Genomic DNA, 16,121 nt, shown 5'->3' on the forward strand with positions numbered 1-16,121 from the left:
ACTTTCTCACCTCTGTCCCTGGACCGGCTGCCACTTCCTTTCCCCGTGCAGCTTATAAGGACTTGCCCCTCACTTGTTTACTGAAGTGTAGCATAAAAGGAGTCAGTTCACAAATGAGGCGTTGCTTCCCAACTTTTTTCCTGCATACATTTTTCTGAAGATAATAATTCACCGGGCTCTGTTCTACCACCAGCCCAAGGTCAATATAATGAAATAAAACACCTTATATGGCTAACATACTATCCATTGGCCTTTTTAGGGTCTTGGCTTGGAGAAGATCCGCCTCTGAGGTTTTATAGTCTCACTGGTATTTATACCAAAGGCATCGTCAGAACAGAGTCCCTGAGGAAAGGAGTTTTCCTGCGCACTTGGTGAGTAGCTGCAGAAAGATTCTGCTTGCATGAACCCTCTTCTTGGAAACTGCCTCATTCAGGGGCAAGGCAGGAGTCGTGCATGGCAAGGGAGACTTGGGACCCACCTTGCTGGCTGGCCCGGTGTGGAATGCACCTGAACATTTCTCCCTGTGTGTGCCTCTGGGAGGAGTGAGTGGCCTAAGCTCTGCCGCTTCATTGAAGGTTTCTGCCGGTTTTTGTGGCTGTCTTTGTGCAAGTGTTGTGTAAGGCTGTCTTTGTGTGGCTTGCCTCTCTCCACTGCACACTTTGGAGGCAGAGGGAAAGACCGGGACTTCTTGGGTTTATGGTCCAATATGCTAAGAGCTTATTGGGTTTATGGTCCAATATGCTTCTTGGGTTTATGGTCCAATATGCTAAGAGCTTCGTTGCTGTTTTTTAAAAGCGCAACCTGGTGTTTTGGATACCACTTTTGGAGAAAGCCAGATGTTTTTGACTACTATTCCTGTGGATGCTAAATAATTTGAGATTATCTGTCACATGTTATTGATTGCCTAGGGCTAACCCCTCCCCCCACCCAGTTATTTATTCCATACAGCTGCTTTATTTTCAATACTTGCTGAAATTAGTATTAGCTGTGACTGTTTCATCTTTCTTTATATGATAAAAGCAGGCTGGTGTGCCTGAATCTGAAGGAAATATGTGGGGAGGGGCCTTTTTTCCCTTTGGAAGCCAGGGGTTGCAGAGATTATTTCCATTTTTGGGAAAAGCTTGTGAGAAACCTCGTGTTTCTGTTTACTCTCGCCCAGAGTCCTGGCGTGGGATGCCAGTCTTGCTCTCTGATTCATGCCTGCAGCTTGCGGAAAATTTAGAAAAATTCCAGAGGACACAGAACAAGGCTTGCGTGTTAGAAAAGGAAAATATAAGTATGTGATACAATTGCATCCTCCAGGGAAGGAAATCTGAAGTAAAGTGATCCAAAATCTCTGGTGTGTGAAAACTCCTGTGCAGAAACCCAGCATGAAAGCAACTGCACTCTGCACCTGCTCTGTGACACCTCCCTCTGCTAAAATCCTGGAATTAGGAAAAGAATCAGAGTCTGAGAGTTGGTGAGCCCAGGACCAGTTAAGTCATGTTCCTTGGGGGCCCACTTTTATTTAGTATTTATTATTTTATTTATTCAACTTATATACTGCCTTTCATCAAAAGACCCCAGGGTGGGGTACAACATTAAGAACACACTTCAAGACGGCCACTGCGGTGGAGTGGCCTGACTTGGACCTGGCAGACCTTGGGCCAGTCACTTACTCTTAGCCTGAACTACCTCACAGGGTCGTTGTGAGGAGAAAAGAGGTGTGTGGGAGGAGAACCCCTTGAGCTCCTTAGAGGAAAGGTGGGATATAAATGCCAGAAATACATTCATTAATTAAATAAGATGAGACTCTCACCACCTGCTCTGCAGATGCGCTGAGATATATAGTCACTTCAATCTTTGATTCTTTGGAAATGGTCTCATTTACATAAAAACCTTAAACCTGAGTGGCATTTGAACAAGAATGTGTCAAAGCTGAATTAGTGGAACAAGCCATGGCAACAGCAGGGAAGTCGAGGCAGCTGTCTTCTGGTCACGATGGCACCTTAGGCAAGGGATGAGATGTGAAGGGCAGGGTGTCAGATGTGGAGGAGCTGACTGGAAGAGGGGAATTCCTTGCTGGATCGGCCAAGCGAGGCTCATCTAGTACAACAATCAGTTTGCAAGAGGGGCTGCCCCACTGGGAAGCAGGGCAGGCAGGCAGGCATGCAATTGTTGGCCTGGCTTTCCCCTGTTGATTTCAGCATCTGGCATTCAGTGGTATACTCGGGGGTTTTTCCAGCTGGAACTCATTGGAACTGGGTTCTGGCACCTCTCAGGTGCATGACATTGTCGTTATAAGAGAACAAGGGAGGCATTCATGGTGAGTTCTGGCACCTTTTTTCTAGAAAAATAGCACCGGGTATACTGCCTCTGCACAGAGTCTCCACACATGTGTTGTGGGTAATGGCCAAGCCCTAGCCTCCATGAATTTATCCATTCCATTTTTATAAGCGAGAGTGGATGCTTCAATCATTTCAGCTGCTTCCTGCAGCTTGTTTTCCCAGCTTTTGTGAATGGAAACAATCAAAGGAGGGTCCTATTTGTTTCAGAGTCACCTGTCCAGAGACCAGCTAAATCATGAGCTCCCCATCAGCTCAGCTTCATGACACATGGGGCTTACTTACCATGATTCTCCTGCTCACACTAGTATTTCTAAGGGGTTTTCCGTCTGGCCTTCTGTGTCTCTGCAGTTTGCTCCAATGGATGGGTTGCATCCCTTGATGTTTTCGGTTGGTGCCTTGAAACGGAATTGGAGGACAGCCCCAAAGTTGCTAAAGCAGACTTGCCCAGCCTTGGGCCCTCCAGATGTTCTGCACTACAACATCAGCCCTTGTATACTATGATGGGAATTGTAGTCCAAAGCATATGGCGGGCGCCAGGTTGGGTCAAGGGGACAAATTCTTTCTGATCACAATAGGTCCATCAAAAACCTTTAGCTGTTTTATGCCAGCAAAACTATCATGGCTCCCCTCAAAGAATCCCAAGAATGGCATTTTGGTGAACATCCTGGTGATAGATTCAGGTAGGTAGCCGCGTTGGTCTGATGCAGTATATATATATATGTCCAGTAGCACCTTAGAGACCAACTAAATTTGTTCTTGGTATAACCTTTCGTGTGCATGCACACTTCTTCAGATACGAAGAAGTTCTTATCTGAAGACGTGTGCATGCACACAAAAGCTTATACAGTACCAAGAACAAACTTAGTTGGTCTCTAAGGTGCTACTGGACAATTTCTTTTTTAAAAATATATATATATCCCGGTGATAATTCTGCTAGCCATCCACCTTCACAGGAAGTACAGGCCCCAGAGCAGGTTCCTTGCAGAAACGAAATGACTGTCAAGCTAAATCTGCACTGCAAACATGCTTTATGGGGTATCCTTTCACGGCTGGATTCACTGGCTGCCTTCAAGTCAGTTCTTTGGTCAGTCTCTGTGTTTAATGCTTGCAACATAATTGAATCCCCTTCTGCCTGTCCTTCATTCAGGGCTGCCCGAGCCAAAACACAAGATTCCAACTCTCCAGTTATAGCATTCTATGATTAGTGCAAATTTATTCTAATAAACATATTTTTGTATGCAGTTTGACTTATATATGCAGCAACATCCCCCAATAGGATGCGGTTTTGTATGTCATTTTCAATAATATATTAATTTTTATGTGCACTTTCCTTTAGTATATGCATTTTTGTAAGCGCTGGTTGGCAAACTGCATCACAAAATTCAGATGAGCATGAATTCTGAAGGATGATTCTGTCTTTTGGTTCGCATATTGTTTTGAAAAGAGCAGATTTGATAGCTTCAGCTTTAATTGAAATACTTTATTGTGACCTGTACAAATTGTATACAGTGAGATTACAAGTGAATCTTGGATCGAATTCCCCCTCCTCTACCTCAGAAAGAAAATGGGTTTTTCAAGGAATGATCAACCCACTGTGTAAAAAACATGTGAGTTCTCCCCAGATATGCAGTGACTGCCCACTATAATAGCAGCTCCCACTCAATGCTGGTGAGAGGAGATCAGGCTAGCTTGGAGGGCAAAGTGCACACATCTCCGTCTTCAAACCCCTCATTGTCACTCCCTATAGCATCTTCTGTCTGATGCCTTTGCCTAATGATACCTCTTGCTTTCACCAGCAAAGACCCCTCCTGCACAGTCCCTACATGTCCTTCCTGATCTTCCCTCTTCCAGGTCTCCTGTGTCCCAGCACCACCCTCAGTCGAAGCCATGTGTGAAGAGGAGACAACCGCCCTTGTTTGTGACAACGGCTCTGGGCTGTGCAAGGCTGGGTTCGCCGGTGACGATGCCCCCCGTGCCGTTTTCCCATCCATTGTGGGTCGCCCACGTCACCAGGTTTGTGCACAGAGTTCCCTTTGGGTGCTTCTAATCAGGGATTTTTTTCAGCTGGAACTCAGGGCACATCTCAGATGGACGCCATTGCTATTACAGGGGAGGCATTCATGGTGAGTTCCGGCACCTCTTTTTCTAGAAAAAGAGCACTGCTCAGAGCTGGGACTCAGTTAGACTGGTAAAGAAAAAGCTATTTATATGCGTTGTATATGTGATATAACATTGTGCCACCAAATGGCAATGTGGAATCCCGTTTTTCTCTACCTAGAATCATAGAATCATAGAATCATAGAGTTGGAATAGACCACATTTGCAACGCTTTAAACTGAAACACTTCTTTGATGTGTCTAGATCCAGCCTTGGACTATGGACTCAACTATACAGCTGCAAATAAAACATTTTAAGTGTCTTTTAAATGTAATATACAATGTGGCATTAGATGGCAATAGGAAGCCTTATGGAAAAATCAATGTATTTTTAAAAAGGCATTTTCAGAACAGTTTTTATATGTGTGTAGATTCCCCTTATAACTCCCATCAGCCTCAGCCAGCATGTTCAAAACATCTGGAGGGCACCAGCTTGGCAAAGGCTGATGCATGGCATATACATGGGATAAAATTTATTATTACCAAAAGTATAAGTATACAAATGAATTATCCAAAGAAACACAAGATGAAGAACTATAAATCTTAAATCAAAAAGAAAAGGAGCACTACAGTTTATTAGGAACCATCAATAGAATATATCTTCAAAGGTCATAGTCAGAAGTAATTGTACAACTAAATGTGTTTGGATGTAAGAAATTGGTAGTTTCATAGACCAGTAATTCTCATGTAAGATACTGTAGGACCCCATATTTCATCAGCTAAATGCACCTTGAGATTTGCTGAAAGTCTGGCAGCTTTTTCACTTTTAGAGTATCCCAGAGCTTTGCAAAGTCTCTCTCCTGCCCCCCTTTAAAGAACTGGTAGACCAAATTTACCAGTATTTGGAAAATACCAGGGTAGCAGGATCACGGGAGTTCAGAGCCACCAGCCACATCAGAAATTCAGCAGGGAAAAGATTCCAGCAAATTATTTGATTGAATAAGATAGAAGAGGATCTGTTTTGAATGTTTTGGTCACAAGCAACTGTTTGTGGGCAAAGGACTCTGACAGGTTAAGGTTTCCCGTGTGCAGTGCTTTTTTTCTGGGGGTGCTCAAGGGTATGCAGTACTGACACCTCCCCCCCCCCCCGTTAAAAGTGTAACACTTACTGGAACAACTTCAGGGTGAGTTCCAGCACCTTATAAATAAATTAAAAGGCACTGCCCAGGTGAGAATCCTTGGAAATGGCACAGTCTGTGGCTGAGTTCCCTTGATTCTTAGTTTTCACAGCTATTCATGTGACTGCATTAATGCCATGCAGAATGCTTGCCAAATGAGAACCTTGCCATGTCTGTAGGGAGGAAGAGTAATTGATCTTCAAGATCTGGTCCTTGTCATTCTATCAGTGAGGCTGAAATAGTCCATATTCTGGGAAATGAGACTTGTGAAGGCCAACATAATGGTACCCATTTAGCAGGGTGGAATGAAGAGTGCTGTGAGGCAGAATGCCAAACTTACCTTGAGCGTGTGATCAAGCTGAGATTTGTATTGAGGATTCCCTGGTGCATCACACTCCTACCCAATATAAAATTTCACCTTCTTATTATTTATTTGCTTATTCATTGAAAAACGTATTTTCCAGTCTGTCCTCATATGGTTCTAAGTGGGTTGGAGAAGGGCGAATTCTAAATGGTCTTCAGAAGGGAGAAGTTATGTTGGTGGCAGATAAGTGGGTGTTGGATTATGCAGAGTTTGTTTCCCTTTCTTTGAATACCTCATGCCTGGAGAAGGATGAAGAGGGGAGTTTATGATGTTCCTCTTCTTGGTTCCTAGGGTGTGATGGTGGGGATGGGCCAGAAAGACAGCTACGTCGGGGATGAAGCCCAGAGCAAGAGGGGGATCCTGACCCTCAAGTACCCCATTGAGCACGGCATTATCACCAACTGGGACGATATGGAAAAGGTGACAAGCTCTCCTCTTCGTTAACTTTTTAATTCAGATTTTGAATGGGAGGGTTTTTTTTTAATTAAAATAGAAAAACACAGACAATAGCCAGGAAATAAAATAACTTCTCATAGTCTTGTATAATGTGTGTTACAGCAGAGCATCTACTAAACCTTCCTTCCTCAGCCTTGATGTTTCTGAGAGTTTGTAATAATATTGTATCATTTGATATGATCAAACAAATAATTGGATAACATATGAATGGCAATTGATAAATTTCTCGCTAGATTCCATGGCTTTCCAATTGCATTTTCAACCAATTCCAGAAGTATTGTAGGAATTTGAGGAATTTCATACATAACAGTGGCTAGAGAATAATCAGTCATTTAGCTGAGCCAATGTGATGGTCTGAAGACACGACACACCAAACTTAATGACGTGATGATGGCCTGAGTCTGCTAAGTACCTACTTCCATTTTATAAATAAAGCATTTTGCTTCTCTTCCCCACCAAAAAAGCTTTAAAGTATTAGTGCATATAGTCACCATCCTCTGTACTTCTTTGGACCCTAGCGTATCTGATCTTAGCAGCTGGGGTGACCAGACTTTATGGCTTGGATCAGGCATAGGCAAACTCGGTCCTCAGGATGTTTTCGGACTACAGTTCCCATCATCCCTGACCTGTTAGCTAGGGATGATGGGAGTTGTAGTCCCAAAACATCTGGAGGGCCGAGTTTGCCTATGCCTGGCTTGGATCCTAAGATCCAATGAGGTCCATGTAAGGAAAGCAATTATCCAGGCCCTTGCCCCAGGTCCATGTGATACTGCACAATCTGATCTGTATTCAGGTTGCTAGGCTTTATGATAGAATTAGTGCCATTCAGTCATGAAAGATTCACAGTTATGGAACATACGTGTTTGGGCATTATGGAGGAATGACAGTGGCACTGGTCTGAGGAATGACTGCGTTTCCTGAGCAACCCCCCATAGAGGCAAATTGACCAGGTTATTTTGCTTTAAGGGAAAGCGTGCCTGATAGCAGTAGCATACAAATAAAAAATGGCTTGTCTGAGTCAGCAGCACCAGCTGGGCATGACAGGCAAGACCCAAAGATGGATGTAACATTATGGAGTCTTTTCACAATCTCTGGCCAACCTGAACGCTTGTGACGTGTTGAGAATGAAGTCAGGTGAGACAAAGCTTGGCACGTTGCAGGCAACTCTTGTTTGTCCACTTTGCCCAGATTTGGCACCATTCTTTCTACAATGAACTGCGAGTGGCTCCTGAAGAACACCCCACACTTCTGACAGAGGCACCCCTGAACCCTAAGGCAAACCGAGAAAAGATGACCCAGGTAAAACCTCCTCTCCTGCTCAGCTGGACAATGTACGATGAACATGTACCGCCATGATGCATCTGCTTCAAGTGGTGGATTTGGGAAGCCATTAAGGGAGGTGAGGCAGAGCTGGGGGGTGGGTCCCTACACAAGCCCCATTGAGATGCATTCTGCAGCTCCTTTCCATTTCAATAAGATTTGCGCAGGAGAGCAGATTGTGCTCTCGAGACCGAAGCCTCCTCTATCCAGCCCTGGAAGAGTGGCATGCCATTCATTCTCTCTTTTCCCCTCCTAGATTATGTTTGAAACCTTTAACGTCCCTGCCATGTATGTCGCAATCCAAGCTGTGCTGTCCCTCTATGCATCTGGCCGCACCACCGGTGAGTGCTTAGCTTCAATTGCCGAGGCTTCAGAAGTCTGAATTCCATGCACGTCCACACAAATCTGAGATGAAAGAGAGCCAGTGTGGTGTAGTGGTTAGAGTGTCGTCCTAGGACCTGCGAGACCAGGGTTTGAATCCTCACTCATTCAGGAAGCCCACTGGCACAATAGCAGAGGCAGCCTGGCGTTCGTCCTGCTCCTGATGGTGTGCTGATGACCAAGCACTTTACAATACAGTGATATGGATGCTTGACAGCTTATTGGATTCCCAGAGACAATGGAGTGGGCCTCCAGGGTTGAACTCAAACTGCTGGAGAATCACAGCGCCTGCTGTGGCTGCAGACTGATAACTTGCAACATGTTTTTTGCTGTGTTAGCAGTACCAAAGTAACCTCCCATGGGGCGCAGGGCTTATTTGTGGGGCATAGGAATTTGTTCATTTTCTCTCTCCAAAATATAGTCTGGCCCTCCACAAGGTCTGAGGGACAGTGGAGCCGGCCCCCTGCAGAAAAAGTTTGCTGACCCCTGGTTTAATCCTTAGCCTTTTCTTCTCCCTAAGATGTCCCGCAAGACAGCAGGCAATATTTCCTGAGTAATATGTTGACGTAAGAAGAGTCAATTGTAATAATAATAATAATAATAATAATAATAATAATAATAATAATAATAATAATTTATTATTTATACCCCGCCCATCTGGGTGGCTTCCAAAAGAATATTAAAATACTGTGATACATCAAACATTAAAAGCTTCCCTAAACAGGGTTGCCTTCAGATGTCTTCTAAAAGTCTGGTAGTTGTTGTTCTCTTTGACATCTGGTGGGAGGGTGTTCCACAGGGAAGGCGCCACTACCGAGAAGGCCCTCTGCCTGGTTCCCAGTAACTTGGCTTCTCACAGTGAGGGAACTGTCAGAAGGCCCTTGGTGCTGGACCTCAGTGTGTCATTGTGTCACATTTGTGTCACAGTCTTCCTTCCTCTTCCTCCTCAGGTATTGTTCTGGACTCCGGTGACGGCGTCACTCACAACGTGCCCATTTACGAAGGTTACGCCCTGCCTCACGCAATCATGCGTCTTGACCTGGCTGGCCGCGACCTTACAGACTACCTCATGAAGATCCTGACAGAACGGGGCTACTCTTTTGTCACCACTGGTAAGGAGGGGCTGGATCCTTGGATCTAACGGCAGGGACCTAGATGGGGCTGCTCCAGCATTGTTTTTCTTCTTTATTTTACTTTTTAAGAAAAGCCCAGATAAGCACTTTATATTGTCATGTGCTTCAGACATCTTAGTGCTGTCTCCTCATTGCATTTTTTGGAGGGGGGAAATTGAAAGTAAATGGGGAGGAAAATAACACATTTTGTTAGATGGGATTGCCTTACCCCATCCATTAGAATAATAGAATTGTAGAGTAGGAAGGAACACAAGGTTCATCTAGTCCTAGAAATTATAATAGTACAATAAAATATAAAAGACACACGGACATACACTGAGAGGAAATGGGTAGAGAGAGGTGTATTGAAAGAAAACTAACAATAACAACAACAATAACTAAGGTAGGGTATATAAGACAGAGGACACCAAAGAAGGAACAAAGGGGGCGGAGCAAAGAAAGGACGAAAGAAGAGAAAAAGGGAAAAGGGAAGGAAAGAAGAAGAAAAAGAGGGAAAGGAAATGTGTTTGTGTGTGTGTGTAATGCAGAGGAGAGGTATTCAGCAGTCAGATAGTTGAACATAGGTAACAAGGGGAGATAATAATAATAATAATAATAATAATAATAATAATAATAATAATAATAATAATAATAATAATATAATGTATAATTGGAAATGTAGTGGGGGGAAATAAAGATCTTTCAGGACCGGTGTTATATGGTCTCGGCGGCCAGTCTAGCTGCCACATTCTGGATTAATTGCAGTTTCCGAGTCACTTTCAAAGGTAGCCCCACGTAGAGCGCATTGCAATAGTCCAAGTGGGAGATAACCAGAGCATGCACCACTCTGGAGAGACACTCTGCGGGCAGGTAGAGTCTCAGCCTGCGTACCAGATGGAGCTGGTAGACAGCTGCCCTGGACACAGAATTGACCTGTGCCTCCATGGACAGCTGTGAGTCCAAAATGACTCCCAGGCTGCACACCTGCTCCTTCAGTGGCACAGTTACCCCATTCAGGATCAGGGAGTCCTCCACATCAACCCTGTCCCCCAAGAACAGTACTTCTGTCTTGTCAGGATTCAACCTCAATCCATCGTTATCTTCAACCCTTTCATTCCAATAGCTTATGAAAAGGACCCATCATTCTAGGAACTTGTTCTCTTGTTGGCTTCTGACTTCTCTTCCTGAGTATTCCATTTGAACAGATGCTAACGTTTGGCATATTTTCTTTAGCCATTCTTTCACTTGGTGGGGTGCGGCAGTCACTTCAGTCTTCCAATATTTAGAGATGCAAATTCTGTCTGCATTCTCATTTCTGTTATGAAGATCAGCTTACATATTGCATGGTGTTTGTGTGGAAACATATGATATACTCCCCCCCCCCCCACATATAAGAAGGCTGTACAAATGGATGTGTTTTCTTTTGGGTACATGCATTGTGTGATTTGCTGTTCAACAACATGCTTAGCTTTGTTAACCTGGGACAGCCTTCCCCAACCTGGTGCCCTCCAAATGTTTTGGACTACATAGCCCATCAGCCCGCATCAGCCCGGCTGCCTCTGGAGAGAACCTGGTTGGGGAAGGCTGACTTAGGCCATACCTTCACTGCAAATATAAGTGAGTGCTAAGTCGCTTTTAACTATTGTGGCCTTTTTCACTGTGCGGAGAGTTCGCTACGAGTTGTCTTTGTGGGATTGTGGTGAGAATCTTAACAGAGGGCATTTCCCAAGGTTGGGTTTACTGGGAAAAGTAAATTAAAACAATTCAATTTGGTAGGTTCATCTACCATCATATCATCATCTTCATTTATTAATTTATATACCATGCCCCTGTCTTTCACAGCTGAACGAGAAATTGTGCGTGACATCAAGGAGAAGCTGTGCTACGTCGCTCTGGATTTTGAGAATGAGATGGCAACAGCTGCTTCCTCCTCATCCCTGGAAAAGAGCTATGAGCTCCCTGATGGGCAAGTCATCACCATTGGCAATGAGCGATTCCGTTGCCCAGAAACTCTTTTCCAGCCTTCCTTTATAGGTGAGTCTGCATCTCTGGAGTCTGGAGTCAGAGAATCTGAAGTAATGCATGGGAAACAATATTTCCTTCTCTCTTGGGGCTCTTTTCTTTGATTGTGATATTTCAACCTGAAATATCATTTTTTGGTATTAATATTTTATTGAAAAGGTTTCAATTATAAAGGAATAAAGTGATGCAAATAAAAAAAGGCACAAAAATGTGTAGAAACAATATACGAATATATACAATATACAAAAAATACCCTAACCCATACATTCTTGTATAAATTATATATTATTATGCTAATACATATGTAAATATTAATAGTCTACTACATTTTGTATAAATTCATTCCAATTTTGTCGTGTTTATCCAGGCAGTCTACGTCTGTAAGCAGTCTGTTCATAAGTTGCAAGTGTTATCATATTGTCAGTCCATTTATTAAAGGGGGTTATATATTTATTCCAGTTGATCAATATCAGTCTCTTGGCTATCATTAGAGCACATAGAATCTATTGTCAACATCCTGTTGTTAACTTCTATACCAGGCACAGGCAAACTCGACCCTCCAGATGTTTTGGGACTACAACTCCCATCATCCCTAGCTAACAGGACCAGTGGTCAGGGATGGTGGGAATTATAGTCTCAAAACATCTGGAGGGCTGAGTAGGCCTATGCCTGTTCTATACAATAGGTATATAGTTCAGAATAATATAGTTCAGTTAATCATGAAAAGAAAATGGAGGCTTACTTCTTGCATTCAATTTGTTCATCCCTTGCTTCTCCCTCCGAAGGAAATCCCAAAGCAACTAACAACACCATACAAAAAAGTACAATCATCTCAAAAGACAAAGCAATATTTTATCTGACAAAATGCTAGAATAAACCTATAGACACATTTTGCATTCAGTACTTAAGAAAACAACAATTCAGTCAACAATGCAAAATCCATAAACAATGGAAGAAAACTGTATATGAGAATGAATTCTTCCCATTCCTATTATATAATTTTACACTACAATAAAATTAAAAACCATGGCAATTTTTGAAAGTAGGTAGTATTTAAAGCCCAGTGAAAGACCAACAGCTCTTAAAGGCAAACCAACAGCAGTGGCTTTTGCCAGTTGACTACAAAGGCTCTGATGGGAGAGGAGGGAAATCTGCTCCCCAGAAAGGAACTTAATTCCAAAGTTTCATCAAAGCCAACTATAGTTCAGTGGTCGAGGCACTTGCTCTGCATGCAAAAAAGAGAGCCAGCGTGGTGCTGTGGTTAGAGTGTGAGACTAGGACCTGGGAGAGAGCAGGGTTCGAATCCCCACTGGGCCATGAAGCTCACCTTGGGCCAAGCACGGCCTCTCAGTCTAACCTACTTCACAGGGTTTGGTGGGGATAAAATGAGAAGGGAGAGAACCATGAACACCACTTTGAACTCCTTCGGAAAAAATGGTGGGCTATAAATGCAATAAAACAAATGAATACCTCAGGTTCAGTCTTTGGTTTCTCCAGGTAGGGCTGGAAGTCTCCTCTGTCTGAAATCTTGGAGAACTGCTGGTAGTCTATTTAGGCAATACAGAGCTAGATGGAGCAATAGTCTGACTCAGTGTGAAGGTTTCTTCCTATGTACCTATCAGTTGGGTAGTGATCAGTGCTGAACTGCCAGAGGAAGTTCGTCTTACTGAGTTCCCATCTGAACTGGGGACAAGCTACTGATTTTGGACCATTCCTCCTAGGCATGGAATCTGCTGGCATTCATGAGACCACCTACAATTCCATCATGAAGTGCGACATTGACATCCGCAAAGACCTCTATGCCAACAACGTCCTTTCTGGAGGCACCACCATGTACCCTGGAATCGCAGACAGAATGCAAAAGGAGATTACAGCCTTGGCTCCCAGCACAATGAAGATAAAGGCATGTCTGCCCTATTTTCTTTCAGGGTTTGAAATACTGTCCCTTAGCAGCCGCCCGGCCCCATCCCACCTGCAACCTGGCAGGACAGCACATACTGATGGGAACAAAGATCCATGAGTGTGCTATGGGGAGGGGATTACCCATGCGTTTTTGGGACTGCGCCCCTTCCAGTCGTCAACCACAGGGAACTCTTTGCTGTTATGCTCTGATGGGTATTGGCCCACTGACATGCCTATGGAAATAATCCAAAATTTAATACTATCTGTAGTAGTTGGCATATATCTGATGATAGCTGTGGGTCTTGACATTTCCTCAGGTCAGAACTGACTTCTTGATTGTGCTCAGTCTCACACCTTACTTACTCGGTAGCCAAATGACCATCAAAAAGGTCATTCATTAACCCTCTTCTACAAATGTTTTCACAGATCATTGCTCCTCCTGAGCGTAAATACTCTGTTTGGATTGGTGGTTCCATCCTGGCCTCTCTCTCCACCTTCCAGCAGATGTGGATCAGCAAACCAGAATACGATGAGGCTGGTCCTTCAATTGTCCACCGGAAGTGCTTCTAGAGGCCAGAGCTAGATTCTTCTAGAGCATGGAGACTCCTTCCTCCTCCTCCTCCTTTTGCAATTCTTTCTAACTCTTCAATAAGCATTAAAACGTTTTTCAAACTCTGCCTGTAGCACTTTGTCCCCTGTTGTTGCTGCTGCTGTAATCTACTTTGCACCCTAAGGCTCAGGGCAGGTTACAACAATTTAAAATACCATTTTAAAACACACAACAGTTTTTTTAAAAAACAGTGTGGGTTCTGAAAATATACATTTTAGGTGTCAAAGGTGCTAGGGTAAAAAGATGTGTCTTCAGCATACAATGGAAACTGTATAGTGAAGGGCCAGGTGTACCTCTGTGGGGAAGGAATGCCACAGTGAATGCCCTCTCCTGGCATTCTGTGGGTTGTGGAACTACCAAGAGGGCCTGCTCTGTTGACACTAGAAATGAGGTGGTCTCTCTCAGATATTTGGGGCCTGAGTCCTTTTGGGCTTAAAATGTTGATGTGATGACCCTGAACTGGGACCAGAAATGAACTGGCAACCAGTTCAGTTGTTTCGAAACAGCCGCTACATGAGATCTAAACAGAACCCCAGCCAATAATCTGGATGCTGCACTTTGGACCAGTTGAAGTCGCTGAGTCGGTCAAGCTCAAGCTCACGTACAGCACATTGTAATAATCCAGCCTGGAAGTTACCAGAGCATGGAATACAGTGGTTAGGTCTTTTGTATGCCATTGATCTTCACATCTTGCTCTTGAGTAAACTTATTTATGTTTTATAAAGGGAAGGTATGCAATTCAGAGGAGTGGGAGGTTGTTCAAATGAAATATACCTTTACCTGAAAATTCAGTACTTCAGATGCTAGTCTGTTGCATGAAAAACAACCAAACCATGTGGCATCTTAAGAGGGCTGAATCAAGACCATGATGCTCCCTGGGCCAGCAGCTTTTAGTGGGTACCCTTCTCTACTCCCAACTTTAGAGTCGCATGTACGACGTATTGGGCATGTGAACACACAAACACTCACACAAAGAAAAAGCATGTTATGTGCAACGATGGGATGGTAAGCTCTACTCACACTCAGATTAATGGGCCTAAGTTATGTCCATCAATTTCAGTAGGCTTACTGTGAGCAGTGCTTAGTTGGATACAAGCCATGTGGGAAACATTTCTACATATCTTAAAGCAGGGGTAGCCAATGTGATGCCTCCCAGATGATGTTGGACTGCAGTTGTTGCCATTTGCTGACCATTAATCCGTAAACAGACCCCCGTGTTGCAATATAGACAAGCTGAACAAAATAACACAACATGATGGCCAATAACAATGGCACAGAACACTACTGTATTTATAGACTAATCCAAATGATCAGAAATTGCAACCAAAGTCTCTAAATCTTCACCAGTTGTGGCAGAGTAATTCAAAAGTTTGATATATACATAATCTTGATGAAGAATTGATTAAGATTGGCTGATGAAGCATTGAATGAAACAGATTGGTTATCCGGAAACTTCTGTTCCAGCGATATTTGATGACAGATTATGGGATGCGGATAGCGCTGTGGGTTAAACCACAGAGCCTAGGACTTGCCGATCAGAAGGTCGGCAGTTCAAATCCTCACGACGGGGTGAGCTCCCATTGCTCAGTCGCTGCTCCTGCCAACCTAGCACTTCGAAAGCACATCCAAGTGCAAGTAGATAAATAGGTACCGCTCTGGCGGGAAGGTAAACAGTGTTTCTGTGCGCTGCTCTGGTTCGCCAGAAGCGGCTTAGTCATGCTGGCCACATGACATGGAAGCTGTACGCCGGCTCCCTTCGGCCAATAAAGCGAGATGAGCGCTGCAACCCCAGAGTTGGCCACGACTGGACCTAATGGTCAGGGGTCCCTTTACCTATGTATATATCAAACTTTTGAATTATTCTGCTGTGACTGGTGAAGGTTTAGAGACTTTAGTTGCAATTTCTGATTAAATAGTGTTAATGCCATTGTTACTGGCCATTGTGTTGTGTTATTTTATTCAATTTGCTGACCATTGGCCATGCTTGCTGGGACCAATGGCAACAGCAGCCCACAACATCTGGAGGGAACCGAGCTGGCTGCATCTTCTTCACTTCACCGGAAGCAAGACTGGAAAGGCCCCTTCACACATTTGTTGTGCCAAGGGGTCTTCTTCAGTGCAAGCACTGGCCTCACCCCAGGTGCTGTGTGGCTTTCCTGGCCCTCTTCCAACCTCCAAAAGCCAATGCAATTCTGGGCCTCATCAATAGGAGTATAGCATCTAGATCAAGGGAAGTAATAGTGCCACTGTATTCTGCTCTGGTCAGACCTCACCTGGAGTACTGTGTCCAGTTCTGGGCACCACAATTCAAGAAGGACACTGACAAACTGGAACATGTCCAGAGGAGGGCAAC

The 16,121-nt window shown here is 43.9% G+C and overlaps 1 protein-coding gene across 1 annotated transcript; it reads left to right on the forward strand.

Moving 5' to 3' along the window:
* The first annotated feature begins 250 nt into the window (after positions 1–250).
* On the forward strand, positions 251–13,833 carry ACTG2 (actin gamma 2, smooth muscle). Its single transcript, XM_081203168.1, has 9 exons — positions 251–371; positions 4,179–4,340; positions 6,257–6,385; positions 7,610–7,720; positions 7,998–8,082; positions 9,073–9,234; positions 11,077–11,268; positions 12,978–13,159; positions 13,585–13,833. Exons 2-9 carry the CDS (start codon positions 4,215–4,217, stop codon positions 13,726–13,728), a joined length of 1,131 nt encoding a protein of 376 aa, XP_081059294.1. The 5' UTR covers positions 251–371; positions 4,179–4,214; the 3' UTR covers positions 13,729–13,833.
* Positions 13,834–16,121: the final 2,288 nt, after the last annotated feature.

This window comes from Podarcis bocagei, assembly GCF_964188305.1.
Source record: "Podarcis bocagei genome assembly, chromosome: 7".
Classification (NCBI taxonomy): domain Eukaryota; kingdom Metazoa; phylum Chordata; class Lepidosauria; order Squamata; family Lacertidae; genus Podarcis; species Podarcis bocagei.